This window comes from Henckelia pumila, chromosome 4 (assembly GCF_033568475.1).
Source record: "Henckelia pumila isolate YLH828 chromosome 4, ASM3356847v2, whole genome shotgun sequence".
NCBI classification, from domain to species: domain Eukaryota; kingdom Viridiplantae; phylum Streptophyta; class Magnoliopsida; order Lamiales; family Gesneriaceae; genus Henckelia; species Henckelia pumila.
In genome coordinates this window covers 119,822,233-119,836,973 of record NC_133123.1, presented here as the reverse complement: position 1 = coordinate 119,836,973, position 14,741 = coordinate 119,822,233, and the positions used below count along the sequence as shown (strand labels likewise).

The 14,741-nt window shown below is 38.4% G+C and overlaps 2 protein-coding genes across 2 annotated transcripts; one reads left to right on the top strand and one right to left on the bottom strand.

Moving 5' to 3' along the window:
- The first annotated feature begins 663 nt into the window (after positions 1 to 663).
- On the top strand, positions 664 to 3,991 carry LOC140866781 (putative late blight resistance protein homolog R1A-3). The gene is made up of 2 exons (XM_073271826.1): positions 664 to 3,349; positions 3,738 to 3,991. Exons 1-2 carry the CDS (start codon positions 701 to 703, stop codon positions 3,744 to 3,746), a joined length of 2,658 nt encoding a protein of 885 aa, XP_073127927.1. The 5' UTR covers positions 664 to 700; the 3' UTR covers positions 3,747 to 3,991.
- Positions 3,992 to 4,569: 578 nt separating this feature from the next.
- Positions 4,570 to 13,607, bottom strand: LOC140863906 (ubiquitin carboxyl-terminal hydrolase 3). Its single transcript, XM_073267684.1, has 9 exons — positions 13,507 to 13,607; positions 12,788 to 12,919; positions 12,645 to 12,683; positions 11,391 to 11,496; positions 11,084 to 11,142; positions 10,894 to 10,968; positions 10,371 to 10,419; positions 5,036 to 5,112; positions 4,570 to 4,821 (listed from the first exon to the last, which is right to left on the bottom strand). Exons 1-9 carry the CDS (start codon positions 13,570 to 13,572, stop codon positions 4,732 to 4,734), a joined length of 693 nt encoding a protein of 230 aa, XP_073123785.1. The 5' UTR covers positions 13,573 to 13,607; the 3' UTR covers positions 4,570 to 4,731.
- Between the last annotated feature and the right edge of the window lie 1,134 nt (positions 13,608 to 14,741).

Here is a 14,741-nt window from a genome sequence, read left to right as displayed (position 1 = left end):
TTTTCAGTTGTCCAACCAATGCTGCCCAACTCGTCTCCAACAACTAAAATCCGGTACCGTGTTTTAGTGATACGAATTTTTTTTAAAAAAAAAAACTAAAATCCGATACATTTTAGTGATCGGGGATGAGGTGGGCATGAATGGTTGGGCAGCTGAAAATTACTCATATATATATACATATATATATAAATTTTAAGCTGCCCAATCAATGCTGCCCAACTCGTCCCGATAACTAAAACTCGTTACCGTGTTTTAGTGATACAAAAAATTAAAAAAAAAAACTAAAACTCGGTATCGGGTTTGAGTGATCGGGGACGAGGTGGGCAAAAATGATGCCCAACTCGTCCCTGACCACTAAAACCCGATACCGTGTTTTAGTTATGCGAAAAATAAAAAAAAAAAAAGAACTAAAACCCGGTGGTCGGGATGAGGCAAGAAAATATTGTTGGGCAGCTAAAAAGCCCTGTATATATTCAATTTAGGTGATGAGGCATTTCATTATTAAAAATTTTTAAAAAAAATCTTATTTAATGAATAAGGAACGGAAAAAAGGAAAAAGTAAAAGAAAAAGAAAAAGAAAAAGAAAAACAATGGACCTTAAAAACCAATTGAATTGAAGCAAATTCATTCCCCACCCACTGACAATAATGAATACTAGTTTGTCGCGAGGCTCTTGCTTTTCCAAAGCTTTAGTCATTGCATGGAAATTCTTGATGTTGATGGCCCACCATTCCATCTGATCAGGGGAGGATCGAGTTCCACTGAGCTCAAAGTAATCCGTATGACTGATCATACAGCACTCGTTTTTGTGCTTGATTGCTTGAATTATATGATACGAAGCACATGCAAAAACTCCTTGCCTACTGCTGATATGAACCTGATCCATGTGTTACTCCACGATTTTACATTTGTTAGAAATCTTCTTGAGGATGTGGATGACGCCCAGCATGCGAACATCTCCGCTCTTGCTCATCAGGCACTGGAGGAGCTTGATCCTTTTGTGGCGAATGTTCTCCAGAAAGAGAACCATGCATTTCATCTACCTGCATTGAAACTCGGCTACTTTAAGAAAAGGATGATGCAGATGCAGATGCAGAAGGCTGAGCAATATTCTTTTTCTAGGATTAATTCGTCGCACCAGATGAGCTTTGGAATGGAGGAGCGTATAGATTTAGTGGGACTTGAGGATGAGGTGCTGAAACTGAAAGATCAGCTTACTGGAGGTCGGCAGCAACTTGAAGTCATTGCCCTCGTTGGAATGGGCGGCATTGGTAAGACGACTCTTGCTAAACATCTTTTCAACGATGTTTCCATAACTTACCACTTCCATATTCGTGCCTCCGCATGCGTGACTCGAGAGTATAGGAGACGGGACGTGTTGTTCGGTCTTCTAAGCTCTATCTCTGAAGACAAAGACAAGATCAAGTCATCCAGTGATGATAATATTCTTCAGGAGTTGCTGTATAAGCACTTGAAAGGTCACAGATACCTGATCGTTATAGATGACCTGTGGAGTCTTGATGCTTGGGAAGACTTGAAACCTCTCTTGCCAAATGATGGAAATGGAAGTAGAATCTTGGTTACCACGAGATTGAATGATGTGATTTCGTGTATAAGACCCCAAAGTACCCCTCATGTCCTGCGCTTTTTAACCCAAGAGCAGAGTTGGGACTTGTTGAGGCAGCAAGCATTTGGGAACAGGGAAGAATGCCCTTCAGATTTATCTGAAGTTGGACGTGAGATTGCAGCGACATGTGGGGGGCTACCACTGGCTATCGTCGTTGTGGCTGGATTACTAGCAAAGAATGTGAAACTTGAGTTTTGGATGGAAGTTTGTGTAAGATTGGATTCCTACGTTGGTAATTCACAGCAGATCATGGATATATTAGCATTGAGCTACGAGCACTTGCCTCGCCATCTGCGATGCTGCTTCCTCTATTTCCGAGCACTCCCAGAAGATTCTGATGTTCTTGTGAACAGGTTGATCTGGTTATGGATAGCTGAAGGATTCGTACATCCTGTTGAGGAGAAAGTCATCGAGAATGTAGCAGAGAGCTATCTGATGAACCTTGTTGACAGAAATCTGATAGTCGTGCACAAGAAAAATATGAATGGAACCATCAGAATATGCCGTATGCATGACATGCTCCGGCAATTATGCTCCATAAAAGCAGAGGAAATGAACTTGTATCAGCCTAGTAGCTGTTATAGCCGAGATGCTTCGTCGTCAACTCCTATGATATCATCACACGACCGATGCTTTCATTCTCATGACTTCCACGATATCTCTGAAACGACGTCTTGTGCACCAAACATCCGTGCACCTTTCTGCTATGTCGAATATGAGGGGAGTAAGCAGATAAGGACATCATACGTGTACAAGTTTGTAAGGGTGTTAAATCTGTGTAGTCTCCTTCTTTTTGCTTTCCCACTAGAAATATTACAGTTGTTCTATCTCAGATTCTTGGAACTTTGGGTACAAAAACTTGAAAATTTGCCTACTAAAATATCAAATCTTTGGAATCTTGAATCCCTCATAATTACAAAAGAAGAGGGGTTGGGTGGAGTCACCATAACTTTCAGTATCTGGAAGATGACGAAACTAAGGCATTTACGTATCTCAGATGAGGTTCAGTTCGGAAAACCTAGGCCTTACGACATGGGCTATCCCAACGTTTTGAATGAACTGCAGACTCTATCTGCTCTGAAGCTTTCTCATCTACACAAGCATGCTGAAGAGGTTTTGAATCAGACTCCGAATCTCAAAAAACTCACCTTCTACCGCGGTCCATTCAAGAAGGGAAAGTTCCACTTCCCAAATCTGTCAAGCCTGATGCATCTGGAATCCCTGAAGTTTAGTGAAAACAGTTGGCAGCCAACACGCACAAGCATCCCCGGTCCACATTATTTTCCCCACGGATTGAAGAAGCTGATATTATCTGGTGGGCACATGGACTGGAAAGAAATCTCAAATCTTGGAAAGCTACAAAGTCTGGAGGTTCTGAAGTTGAGGCGTAATTGCTTTTATGGGGCCGAGTGGAGGACCGAGGAAGGAGATTTCGCTCGACTCAAGTTCTTGAAACTTTCCTGGATGGATCTTAAGCAATGGAATACCTGTGACAGTCATTTCCCAAACCTTCAGCATCTGGTGCTGGAAAGATGCAAATATCTGGAGGAAATTCCCATTTCCTTGGGAGCCATCCCAACCTTACACCTGATTGAGGTGCACGGTTGCGGCCAGTCGACTTTGGATTCTGCCAAAAGAATTCAACAAGAGCAAGAGGAGATGGGAAATGATGAGCTTCAGGTCCTTGGTCACATTGTACACAACCAATTTGATGAATGTCAGGTGAGATTAATACCAGTTTTTTTAGCATGATGTGCGATTGATTTAACCAAAACTTGTCAACTTCCCGTTTGAGTTCATCCATGGAGAGATGGATACAAAGCCAAATTTCCTGATTAGATTCTAATATTCAAGTTAGAATATAGACGCCGTCCGAGGCTCTCTCAGTCTCCCTTCTCATTTGTTTTGGTTAGGGACATGAACAAAATGAGTAATGCCACAAACTCTTCGGATTAGCTCAAATAACGTTTTAGGATATGAGTCGTGCGTTTGAACATTTTTGGATGTTTCAAGCTAAATTCGAAACAAATAATGTTGTTCAATAGTTTGAATGAAACTATCAAATTTGATAAATGATACAATGTCTGCTTCTTTTTCCCTGATTTTACAGGTGATGTAAGGAAGCCATTTCATTCTTGAACCAAAGGAGCAGAACATGGAGGTTTCGGATTTTGAATTCGGGGCGGACTGGACGACAAGGGGCAGTTGAAGAGGGTGATCGACCTCCCTCACTCCTCACTTCCCACAAATCCATCCCTAAATGAGGGAAACAAGCGTTCAAACATTTGACAGAAGAAAGGACTCCAAGATTTTCTGGTTCAAGATGATTGAATGTCTCTTAAATACTATATTAGCTCCGGTCATCTTTGATGTTGAGGTTTTTTTTTTTTTTTTTCAAATTTTTATTCGACTAAATATATACGTAACCTATTTTATGTTGGATCGATCAGCACATGGATTGATAAAATGTATGGTATGATCAATTGAAAAATAGACATTCGCATAAAAATCATGGTGCCCAAGTTTTTATGAGAGACAATATAAAAAAAGAGAAGTCTCTTGTGAAACATGATTTTTATGCATGAGATGGGTCAACAATGCTCATATTTATTTACAATAAAAAAAAATAACATAAAACTAATTTTTTTTTCATGAGTGACCCAAATAAGATATATTTCTTACAAAATAGACTTGTAAGATATCTCAATAGTTTTTGTGATACACAAATATGCCTTGAATTTAAGTAGCACTCAACTTCCTTGTGCGAACTACATTCAAGTCGATGAAACATGACCCTGATCAAACATTGTTTTTTTCTTGGGTAATATATACTCTACTGTACTTCATTAATATGTGTTGTGTCTTATGATACTGCAATATGATATTAGGACACATAACGAACACCTTCTAATACAAACAATATAACAAAGAATTGCAGGGTATAGAAAATGGACATGCATAAAACTGTCATCGAAAACTCAACTCAAAAGTATACTCTGTTTGGTAAGAACAGATGTGTTACCCTTCTTGGTATACATCTTGTTAGAACATTTACACACGCCACAAACCCTAGTAGAGCCATCATTGAGCTGACATCATTCGATTTAACCAGTTTTCTTCGATATAGAAATGACATTGAAATTGTTCGAATCGGGATCTTTCTGGATAATCTTTTGAATAATTTTAGCAGCATCCTGGACCAAGAATAAAAAACACACACATAGTGAAGTAAAAATTAAGGATACCTGAACTTTAGATGGATAAAAGAGATGTATTTGGTGGACACGGATGATATTGAGATAAACTTGTCTAACTATGTGTAGAAACTTGTAGCCAAAACTGAACTCAAGTGTAGCAGAAGGGGGAAAATTGAAAGATCTATAACAGTTGGGGATGGAAAATAATAACCTGTAATAACGTGCTTGCAGAGGATGGCCCGTGCAAAACTGGTCCTGCCCTCCTTCCATCAAGCTCATACAGTTTTTCTGAGAGATCACCATGTGCAACAAATCTGTAAGTCTGACGAAGTTTGAGATAATAGAATGGGAAGTAGGAAGCTAAGATGCATAAGCAAGTTCCATGATTTGATGACTCAATCGATCCACTGGTAGGCCTGGGACACGAAGAGACATTTGAGTCTTTGACGATACTGTGCCCCTAAGTTTTTAGGGCATATAAAATCTTCCAAAAGCAAAGGATCTGAGAATAGTGATTAACGAAAAATTTATTTTTGTTGAATATTCTATTTCCTTAATTCCTAATATTCTCTATCTTTGTAATATGGGTAAATTATATTTTAAAGTAGGAATAGTTTATTTCCTTAATTTAACTTATTTAGATTTATAAATTAGGTTGTATCATTCATTCATCTTTCAATGAGAATAATATTATTTCTCTACAATACATTGTTTTATATTTTCTACATGGTATCAGAAGATCCGGGCAATCTCTCGCCATGATCTCGTTCAGCAGTATGGCATCTTCCGAAGAAGATTCACAGTCCAAACTGCCGACCACCAACCCTCCCGTGCACCATCTTCCCGACGCCTCTCCTTTTTCTTCTATCACATGCCATAAATTAACCGGCCACAACTACCTCCAATAGTCTCAGTCCGTCAAGATGTTCATCTGCGGCAAGGGAAAGGAGGATCATCTCTCCGGTGCCTCGAAGTGTCCGGCTGTCGGTGATGAGAAACTCAAGCTGTGGACTGCCGAAAACAATATGGTCATGTCGTGGCTAATAAATTCTATGACCCAAGATATAGGTGAGAATTTCCTCCTATACCAAACTGCTGCCGAAATATGGGATGCGGTTCGGACCACGTATTCATCTCAAGAGAATACGTCGAAGTTATTTCGCATTGAGGGCCTGCTCTATGGTCTACGCCAAGGGGAGGACAGCGTTACCACCTATTTTAACGCCCTCACTCGCTTGTGGCAACAACTGGATTTGTTCGTTTCTCATAACTGGACCTGTACCACCGATGCCGCTCTATTCCGCTCTATCTTGGACACCAAACGTGTATTTCAGTTTCTGTTGGGCCTCAATCCCTCTTTTGATGCTGTCTGGGGCCGTATTTTGGGAACAAAACCAATGCCTAGCCTTCGTACTGTTTTTTCTGAGGTACGCCAAGAAGAAAGTCGGCGCAACTTGATGCTGGGCACTCATGGTTCTTCTTCGTCTGTTGATGGGTCAGCCCTTGCCACTCATCGACCCTCTTTCACTACTGGCCCAGGTCCTACAGCCCATCCACGGGCAATCGCTACCCCTCTTGGTGAGCCCAACATCCGCAATGGACGCCCATGGTGTCCCAAGTGTAAACGGCCCAATCACACCCTCGACAATTGCTGACGCATCCACGGGAACCAGCCGATTGGAAGCCGGCTCGGCCTCGTCAATCCACTGCCACTGCCGCTGATGAATCTTCCTCTACTCCGCTGCCCTTCACCAAGGAACAAATGGAGATGCTGAAATCTATGCTCACTCCATCCACTGCTTCCCCGTCCCTCCTAGGGGCTGGTAATAGTGCTCATCAGTTTGGTATTGCTCACTGTGTCAATGCTCTCTTTTCACAACCCAAATTATCTAATGTTTGGATTGTTGATTTGGGTGCCTCTGATCATATGACTGGGAATTTGTTGTTATTTGACTCTTATCGTCCTTGTGAGGATTCTCGTTCCGTTCGCATTGCTAATGGGACTACCTCCTCGGTGGTTGGTATTGGTTCAGTTACTCTTAACCGGGATATTTGTTTACAGTCTGTTCTCTTCGTGCCCGAGCTTACTTGCAATTTATTATCCGTGAGTCAACTTAATTTTTCTGCCCATTGCAGCACTGTATTTAATAGTGACTCTTGTATCTTTCAGAATCTGGCTTCGGGGAAGACGATTGGCTGTGCTGATCTTAGTGCTGGTTTATACCTTCTCCGGATGGATACTTCTCCCAGAATTCGGCCTCCAAGTGTTCCAGCCTCATTGTTTTCTTCTTCCTGCTCCGTTTTTAATTCCAATAGGGATAGTGACTTGTTATTATGGCATTATCGCTTAGGGCATCCAAACTCTTTGTATCTCTCAAAGTTATTTATGTTTCTTTTCAGTAATAAAAGCTCAAAAAATTTACAGTGTGATATTTGTCAGTTTTCTAAACACACAAGTCACTCTTTTCCGTCCCAACCTTACACACCATCGGCCCCCTTCTCCCTCATCCACAGTGATATATGGGGTCCGTCGCGCGTCAATAATGTCACTGGCGCTCGCTGGTTCCTCTTATTTGTGGATGATCATACACGGCTCTCTTGGGTATTCTTGATGAAGGACAAATCTGAAGCAACATCATTGTTCAAAATTTTCCATACCATGATTCAAACCCAATTCTCAGCCAGATCCAGATACTTCGTTCTGATCGAGCCCGTGACTATTTTAATGCTGTATTGGGTGATTACCTTGCCCTTCATGGCATTATACATCAAAGCTCGTGCGTTGACACCCCTCAGCAAAACGGGGTCGCTGAACGTAAAAATCGTCATTTGCTTGAGGTCGCTCGTTCTCTTTTATTCACGACCAAAGTACCTAAACACTTCTGGGGCGAAGCTGTCCTAACTGCCACATACTTGATTAATCGCATGCCGTCTCGGGTACTGAACTTTCATACCCCTGTCCATTCTCTCCTTGCATCTTACCCCAAAACGCAACTCATTCACTCTCTTCCCCTAAAAGTCTTTGGTTGCTCTACCTTTGTCCACATTCATTCCCAGCACCGCAGCAAACTCGACCCTCGAGCCCTCAAATGCATTTTCCTTGGGTACTCCTCAAATCAAAAAGGCTACAAGTGTTATTCCCCTGTCACTAGAAAATTCTATCACACCTTGAATGTTACCTTCTTCGAAAATGAGCCGTTTTACCCCAATTTCTCAATTCAGGGGGAGCGTAGTAGTGAATCTCCAAATTGGGATCCTTTACTGCTCGAACCCTTGAATACTTCCGTTGAGAAACTGAAATGAAGGATCTTGGACCTCTTAAATATTTTCTAGGCATGAAAGTGGCCAGATCTTCACTTGGGATCCTTTACTGCTCGAACCCTTGAATACTTCCGAATCAACTCCTTCACTTAACCTACAGTCAACTCTGCCTGAGTCTCCGTCTGACCCTGATCCTCGTCAAATACCACTCAAAGTCTATTCTAGGAGAAAAAAGTTCAAACGGAGACGCCACATGAACCAGTACCAAATCATCCAAACCATGACAGTTCTCAGAATCCCCAAAAGATAATCAAGGTACTGTTGATCTCAACTATGACTCTAATAATGATGACATACCTATTGCATTAAGGAAAGGAAAAAGGGCATGCACTCAACATCCAATACGTAATTGAGGGATTATCTCCTGCATATCGTGCTTTTGTTTCTGGTATAGATAAAATTCAGACTCCATCATCTATCGAGGAAGCCTTCAAAGATCCAAAGTGGAAAGCAGCAGCCTTTGAAGAAATCAAAGGCCTAGAAAAGAACAAAACCTGGCAGATTACTGAACTTCCACCAGGGAAGCGAACTGTGGGATGCAAATGGATCTTTACAGTCAAACATAAACCGGATGGAGGCATTGAACGCTATAAAGCACACCTAGTAGCAAAGGGGTACACACAGTCATATGAAATTGATTATCAGGAAACGTTTGCACCAATTGCCAGACTTAACACTATCAGAGTACTTTTCTCTATTGCTGCAAACCTCGATTGGCCCTTATTCCAATTGGATTTAAAAAATGCTTTCCTGAATGGTAATCTTGAAGAAGAAGTCTACATGGGCATACCTCCGGGATTTATGCTAGAAACAATGAAGAACAAAGTGTGCAAGCTGGAAAAATCTTTGTATGGGCTGAAACAATCACCTAGAGCATGGTTTCATCGGTTTACAAATGTGCTGACTAGTGATGGATATTTACAGTGCCAGTCAGATCATACTCTATTTGTTAAAAATTCTGATGGCAAAGTTACGGTTCTTATTGTCTATGTGGATGACATTGTGCTTACTGGAAATCATGACAGGAAAATGAATCGGATAAAAGGGGTTCTTTCAAAAGAGTTTGAAATGGAAGGGATTACTCTTTAGGAAAACTACATTCAGAAATGTGAAAATATTCAGTGATGCAGATTGGGCTGGCTGTCCGATTGATAGACGATCTACTTCCGGATACTGCTCTTTTGTGTGGGGAAATCTTGTGACTTGGAGGAGTAAGAAACAACCTGTTGTAGCTCGCAGCAGTGCAGAAGCAGAATATCGTGCATTGTCCAATGGGATATCTGAAGGAATGTGGATAAAAAGGCTGCTCACCGAGTTGAGATTGGGAGATAATCATCCAATCGATATGATGTGTGATAATCAGGCTACCATAAGAATTGCCAGAAACCCAGTACACCACGATTGAACCAAACATGTTGAAATAGATAAACACTTCATCAGTGAAAAGATTGACTAGAAAGTAATCAATCTTCAGTATGTTCCGAGCCACTTGCAAATTGCAGATATCCTGACAAAAGCTCTAGCTCGACCTACCTTTGATGAGTTGAAGTCCAAGCTGGGCATGATAAACATTTACTATCCAGCTTGAGGGAGAGTGTTGAATATTCTATTTTCTTAATTCCTAATATTCTCTATCTTTGTAATATGGGTAAATTATATTTTAAAGTAGGAATAGTTTATTTCCTTAATTTAACTTATTTCGATTTATAAATTAGCTTGTATCATTCATTCATCTTTCAATGAGAATAATATTCTTTCTCTACAATACATTGTTCTATATTTTCTACAATTTTTGCCATTGATTCTTTGTTCCCGAGTCAGTTATATCAGCAGAGATCATATAATACTAGTTAATGATAGAACCACTGCAACGGAGACAACAATTTCCATTAAGTTCAATAAGAGCACCTGAAATCTAAAATCTCAGTTAAATAGAAAGAAGCAACAACGAAAAATGAATTGAAAATTAAGAAGCAAAAAACTGAACAAACATAGAAATGGTTACGCGAGCACCCTATGCTAAAATTTAGTTATGACCAGGAACAGTGACCCTTAATGGATTTATCTACTTTGAATTGATTCCCACATAATCATCACCCAAATGCTCAATCATTGAATCATCACTAAGCAATTGGAATCATGGGTAAGAAGATTTTACATAAACGTAAAATTAATGGAACATTTCCCTCTTAACCAGAGTGAGAGAGAGAGAGAGAGAGAGAGACCATTGACACATACAAAGCAGATGAAATGTGTGTCAACTTCTTCTGATGCCTGCATACAAAAAGGTACGAACACAAATTGACAATTTCTCAAGAATCTGTTTTTTACATTGAATAAATATTTACAGCTCAGTAAACTAGATTTAAATAGAACTTAATTCAATACGGCGGCATAGTACCTCATCAGTGTGCATCTAAACAAAACCATGAGAAAAGTTTAACTTGATTGAGTTATTAATAAAGAAAGGTGAAGCAAGCACCAAATACAGCAAGTTTATGGGGCCGAAGCAATTAAGTTTCACTACAATTGTTATAAAGATACCAAGTGAGACTAATTATGAATCCAGAGAAAAGAACATAAAAAAACTTTATAATACTCCTTTCAAAGTGTCACTGCAGCCACCGTGATCACTGACTTCATAACTACAGTGTGGAGTCAACTTGTTGCAAAAGAAAAAACAGCATCCCATTTCATGAATAATATTTTTAAACCTCACTTTCAATCAGATTCAGCCAAAAACCTGACCTCAGTATCTCCAGCAGTAGCTGCGACGGAATGTGCATCTTCCATTTCTCTATCCTTTTCCAGGTATGCAGCACGCTACAATAAAGATTCATATAAGCATCTATCAGAACTCAGAAGGCAGCAAAAGATATGACACATAACTTTCACCAAGTACTTATCACCAACATGAAAATTTTGAGAATGTCTATACCTCTGAGGGATCAAAATCGGCAGTCACTTTGAAAAACCTGTCAAGGAAAGACCCTTCAGCTGAAAAACAACCAAAAAATAGTGAAAACCCCTAAAATGGAAAATTTGGAAGATAAGCCAATAGTTAATTGTAGATGTTATCCAAAGATGCAAGAAAAAAACTCATGAGGCATAATCTCCAAATTCCAAAATTATAATAAGAAGCTCATCCAAGTCACAAAACTTATGCATGGCCATCTATAGAAGAAACAAAAAAATCTTTAATACATGCATACATACAATAGCCAGGTAACAAAGAATCAACTTACAAAGCTTTATCTCAGAAGTGATATTTCCAACAGCATGAAGAAGCCCAATGGTGCCACATGCATTTCCAACAGTTTGCTTCATAAAGTACACTCCACTGTGCTGCTCCTGTATACAGGATTGTCATGTTAGTTGCCATTTTAACTAACAAAGCAAATGAATCAAAACCAATGGTCAATAGATTGATCAACAATATATAGAAAATAAACAATGAAAAGAGTTCTACAGAAAATTGTGGATAAAAATAAGAAACAGAACCCTATTGAGAACCCGATTGACAAAATATCTCAAAATTCATCAAAAGGGAAGCACTGATAGAACTACATTACAAGTTCAAGTAAAAAGAACTAAATATAAATGCAGAAAATGATACTTCGAAAAGCCTCAGAAAACAAATGATAGTGAAATTTTTTGTTTGTGACGGAAGTTCACCCAGCCAATGAAATTACAAGGAAACATGAAAATGTAACCTATTTCAAATGCCGGGGACCTGTCTTTGAGACTTAATGTTTCAGTTAAAAATGCAAAAGTTTTAGTAGTATCAAAACTTATCCAGCACCGCGAGAAAAAGCGAGCTGGAGAAGATAAAATGAGAATGAGATGTTTTTCAAAGGGCATGGATATTATTCAACAGAATTCTTGGTGGGAGACTCGTGGTTGTGTGTGCACGCACATACATTATCCACTTACAAAAGTGGTGACTGGTAGTGCATAATAGCACGAAAAAAAATGATCATGCCTTGAAAAGTTAAGCAATTAATAGAGGGAAAAATATGAAGAAACATTCTGTCTGTTTATTGGCCAGAGAAATTATTTACAATTTAAACAAGAAAAAAACTAACCATAGTATTCCAACCAATCAAAAAAACTAACTTATTATCTTCATAATACTTGGATTTAACTTTCCAAATTAATTCCAAATCATAGCTAAAATACTAACAAAAACTATAAGCAAATTATTACATCCATCCAGCATTTTTTACGTACAGAAACAGTCATAGTGTACTACAATATGAAAGGGGAAAAAACAGATGATCATTATATAAACCGGATGTAGTTATTAGTGAAAAAAAAAATCAGGTGCAACAAACATAATGATGATAGTAAAAAGAGTGAAGTCTAAACTCATCCTACGAAGAATGCATAAATAAATCAAGTGGCATTTGATTTCACTAGAAATGTCCATATAACAATCCTTTCACGAAAAATTAAGTTTCCCATAAAAAGAGCAAATACTAATGAGAAGTACAACTCACCCTTGCCTCACGATCCCGCTGAATCCTTTCGTCTTCAGTCTGTGCACAGAGAAAACTCTCATCACAACCAAAATGACAGCGCTTCATGTGAAAAAATGTATCACATGGTAAAACAAACGCGAGCTAAATTTCCCTCAGACTACCTGTGATGTTATGGGGAACAGAAACAGCACAGCCAGCACAGGCTTCGGGACCATTTCCAGGAGCTCTTCATCCAGTCCATATACATCATAGCACTCAGCCTCGCCAGGAGTAACACCAAGCCCCCAAAGAAACTGCTCATTGCAACTTGATTACTCAATAAAACTAACTCATAATTTCCATGTAAAATACATATCATGATTCTTGTGATTTATTAATCCTTTTTTTGCCATTTTCTAGGCTGAAAAGTCACTTGGAAACCACCTATCCACAACATAAACTGCTCAAAAATAACTAAAAATTACATATCCCCACTTCTAGGGGTCATTTACCTTCTCAAATTACTTATGTCTCCTAAAAAAGTTAATTCTACGCTTGTTTTTTTAGTATTTTCAGCACGACCGTCAACAACTCAATTTCTTTCTCTGTTTCAAAAACCCAATTTGATGCAAAATTAACTAACTTTCAAATACACTTCAAACGCTTAATCCATTTCCTCTAATAATAATATTCAATAGCCCAACAAATGCAATTTTTTTTAAAAGAAAGCGAATACACATCAAATGTAGATGGCATTGTTTCATATTCAAAAATCAAAATCAATTCATAATAATGATAATAACTTTCGGAACACGACTCAGACGCTGAACTTCTTGCTAATTTTTAAGAAAACCAAAACAAATACAAAATAATAAATTAAAAAATTCTTAGATTACACTACCTGGTTCATAACATCAGGGTTTGCTTCAAGAGGAAGCCATCTCTTCGCAGAAGCACTGTCCGCCATTTTCTCTGCGCAGAAGGTTTTGATGGGAAACTCGAGATTCTGCTTGAATGATATATAGCTTTTCTGTTTTGCTTAATTGCATTTTACCCCATGTATATTTTTAAAATTACAATTGGCCCGTTTTATTGAATATGTGTGATGAATTTTGGGTTCATTACTCTATGAAAAAAAAAAATGATCTATTAAATCTCGTTTTTCCAAATATCGATCACATACATTGCTATATTTTTTAAAAAAAATTTGACCACATATGTCCTTGTCCGTATGTATTTTCAAGGGTATGTGTGTTCAAAATATAAAACACATAGATTTAATAAACATATGGTGTTTTTAACAATCTCGTGATTTTACAGAATAAAATCTATACAATTGGCCCTCGAATTTTTTTTATAGTATGATAAGATATGCGATATGTAATACCATTTTCAGTTAGTAGATTGATTTTGTAGAACATGTAAAATCATTTGATTTTGGTGATGTGTTGAAATGAACTTAAAGGAGAAATCAATAGATTCCTACAAACCAGTAGACAGTAAACTTAAGAAAATTCATGAGGAAATTTTCTGAAAACTTAGTAAAATCGGCGTCCAAAAAAAGGGTCATTTACATTCAAATATCCTACACTTTACGCATTTGACACTCACTTCTATTATCAAATATAAAAATTATAACATGCAAGGGAGGTGAGCGTCAAAACAAAAAGTGTGGGGGAGGTGAATGCAAATTATCCTCCAGAAAATCAATAGACATCTAGAAAAACTAGTCGACGATCAAATTCAACATAACATTTAACGTCTGAATTTCAGTAGAGGATAGATAACAAATTGTGATACTTCCATATATAGTCAGAGAATGTTTTCAATATTTGAAACATTTATAATAGTTTTTTTTTAGTTGGGGGAGGCGATTGTCACAATTGGGTCTCGAACTCGAGACTTTGTCCTATATTAGGGACTTTGATTCCAGATGAACTACGTGTCATCGACATTTATAACAATTTTTTATTAGAAGTACAAGTCATTTAATGAAACGTACTATGTTATTTAATGTTGTTTTCCATTTTTAGTATAAGACGAATGACAAAGCGAAAGCTAAGCCATTTTAGTAGACGATCAATTATTGAATCATTTATAGTCATTTCAATCGAGACGTTGAAGATCATCTATAAA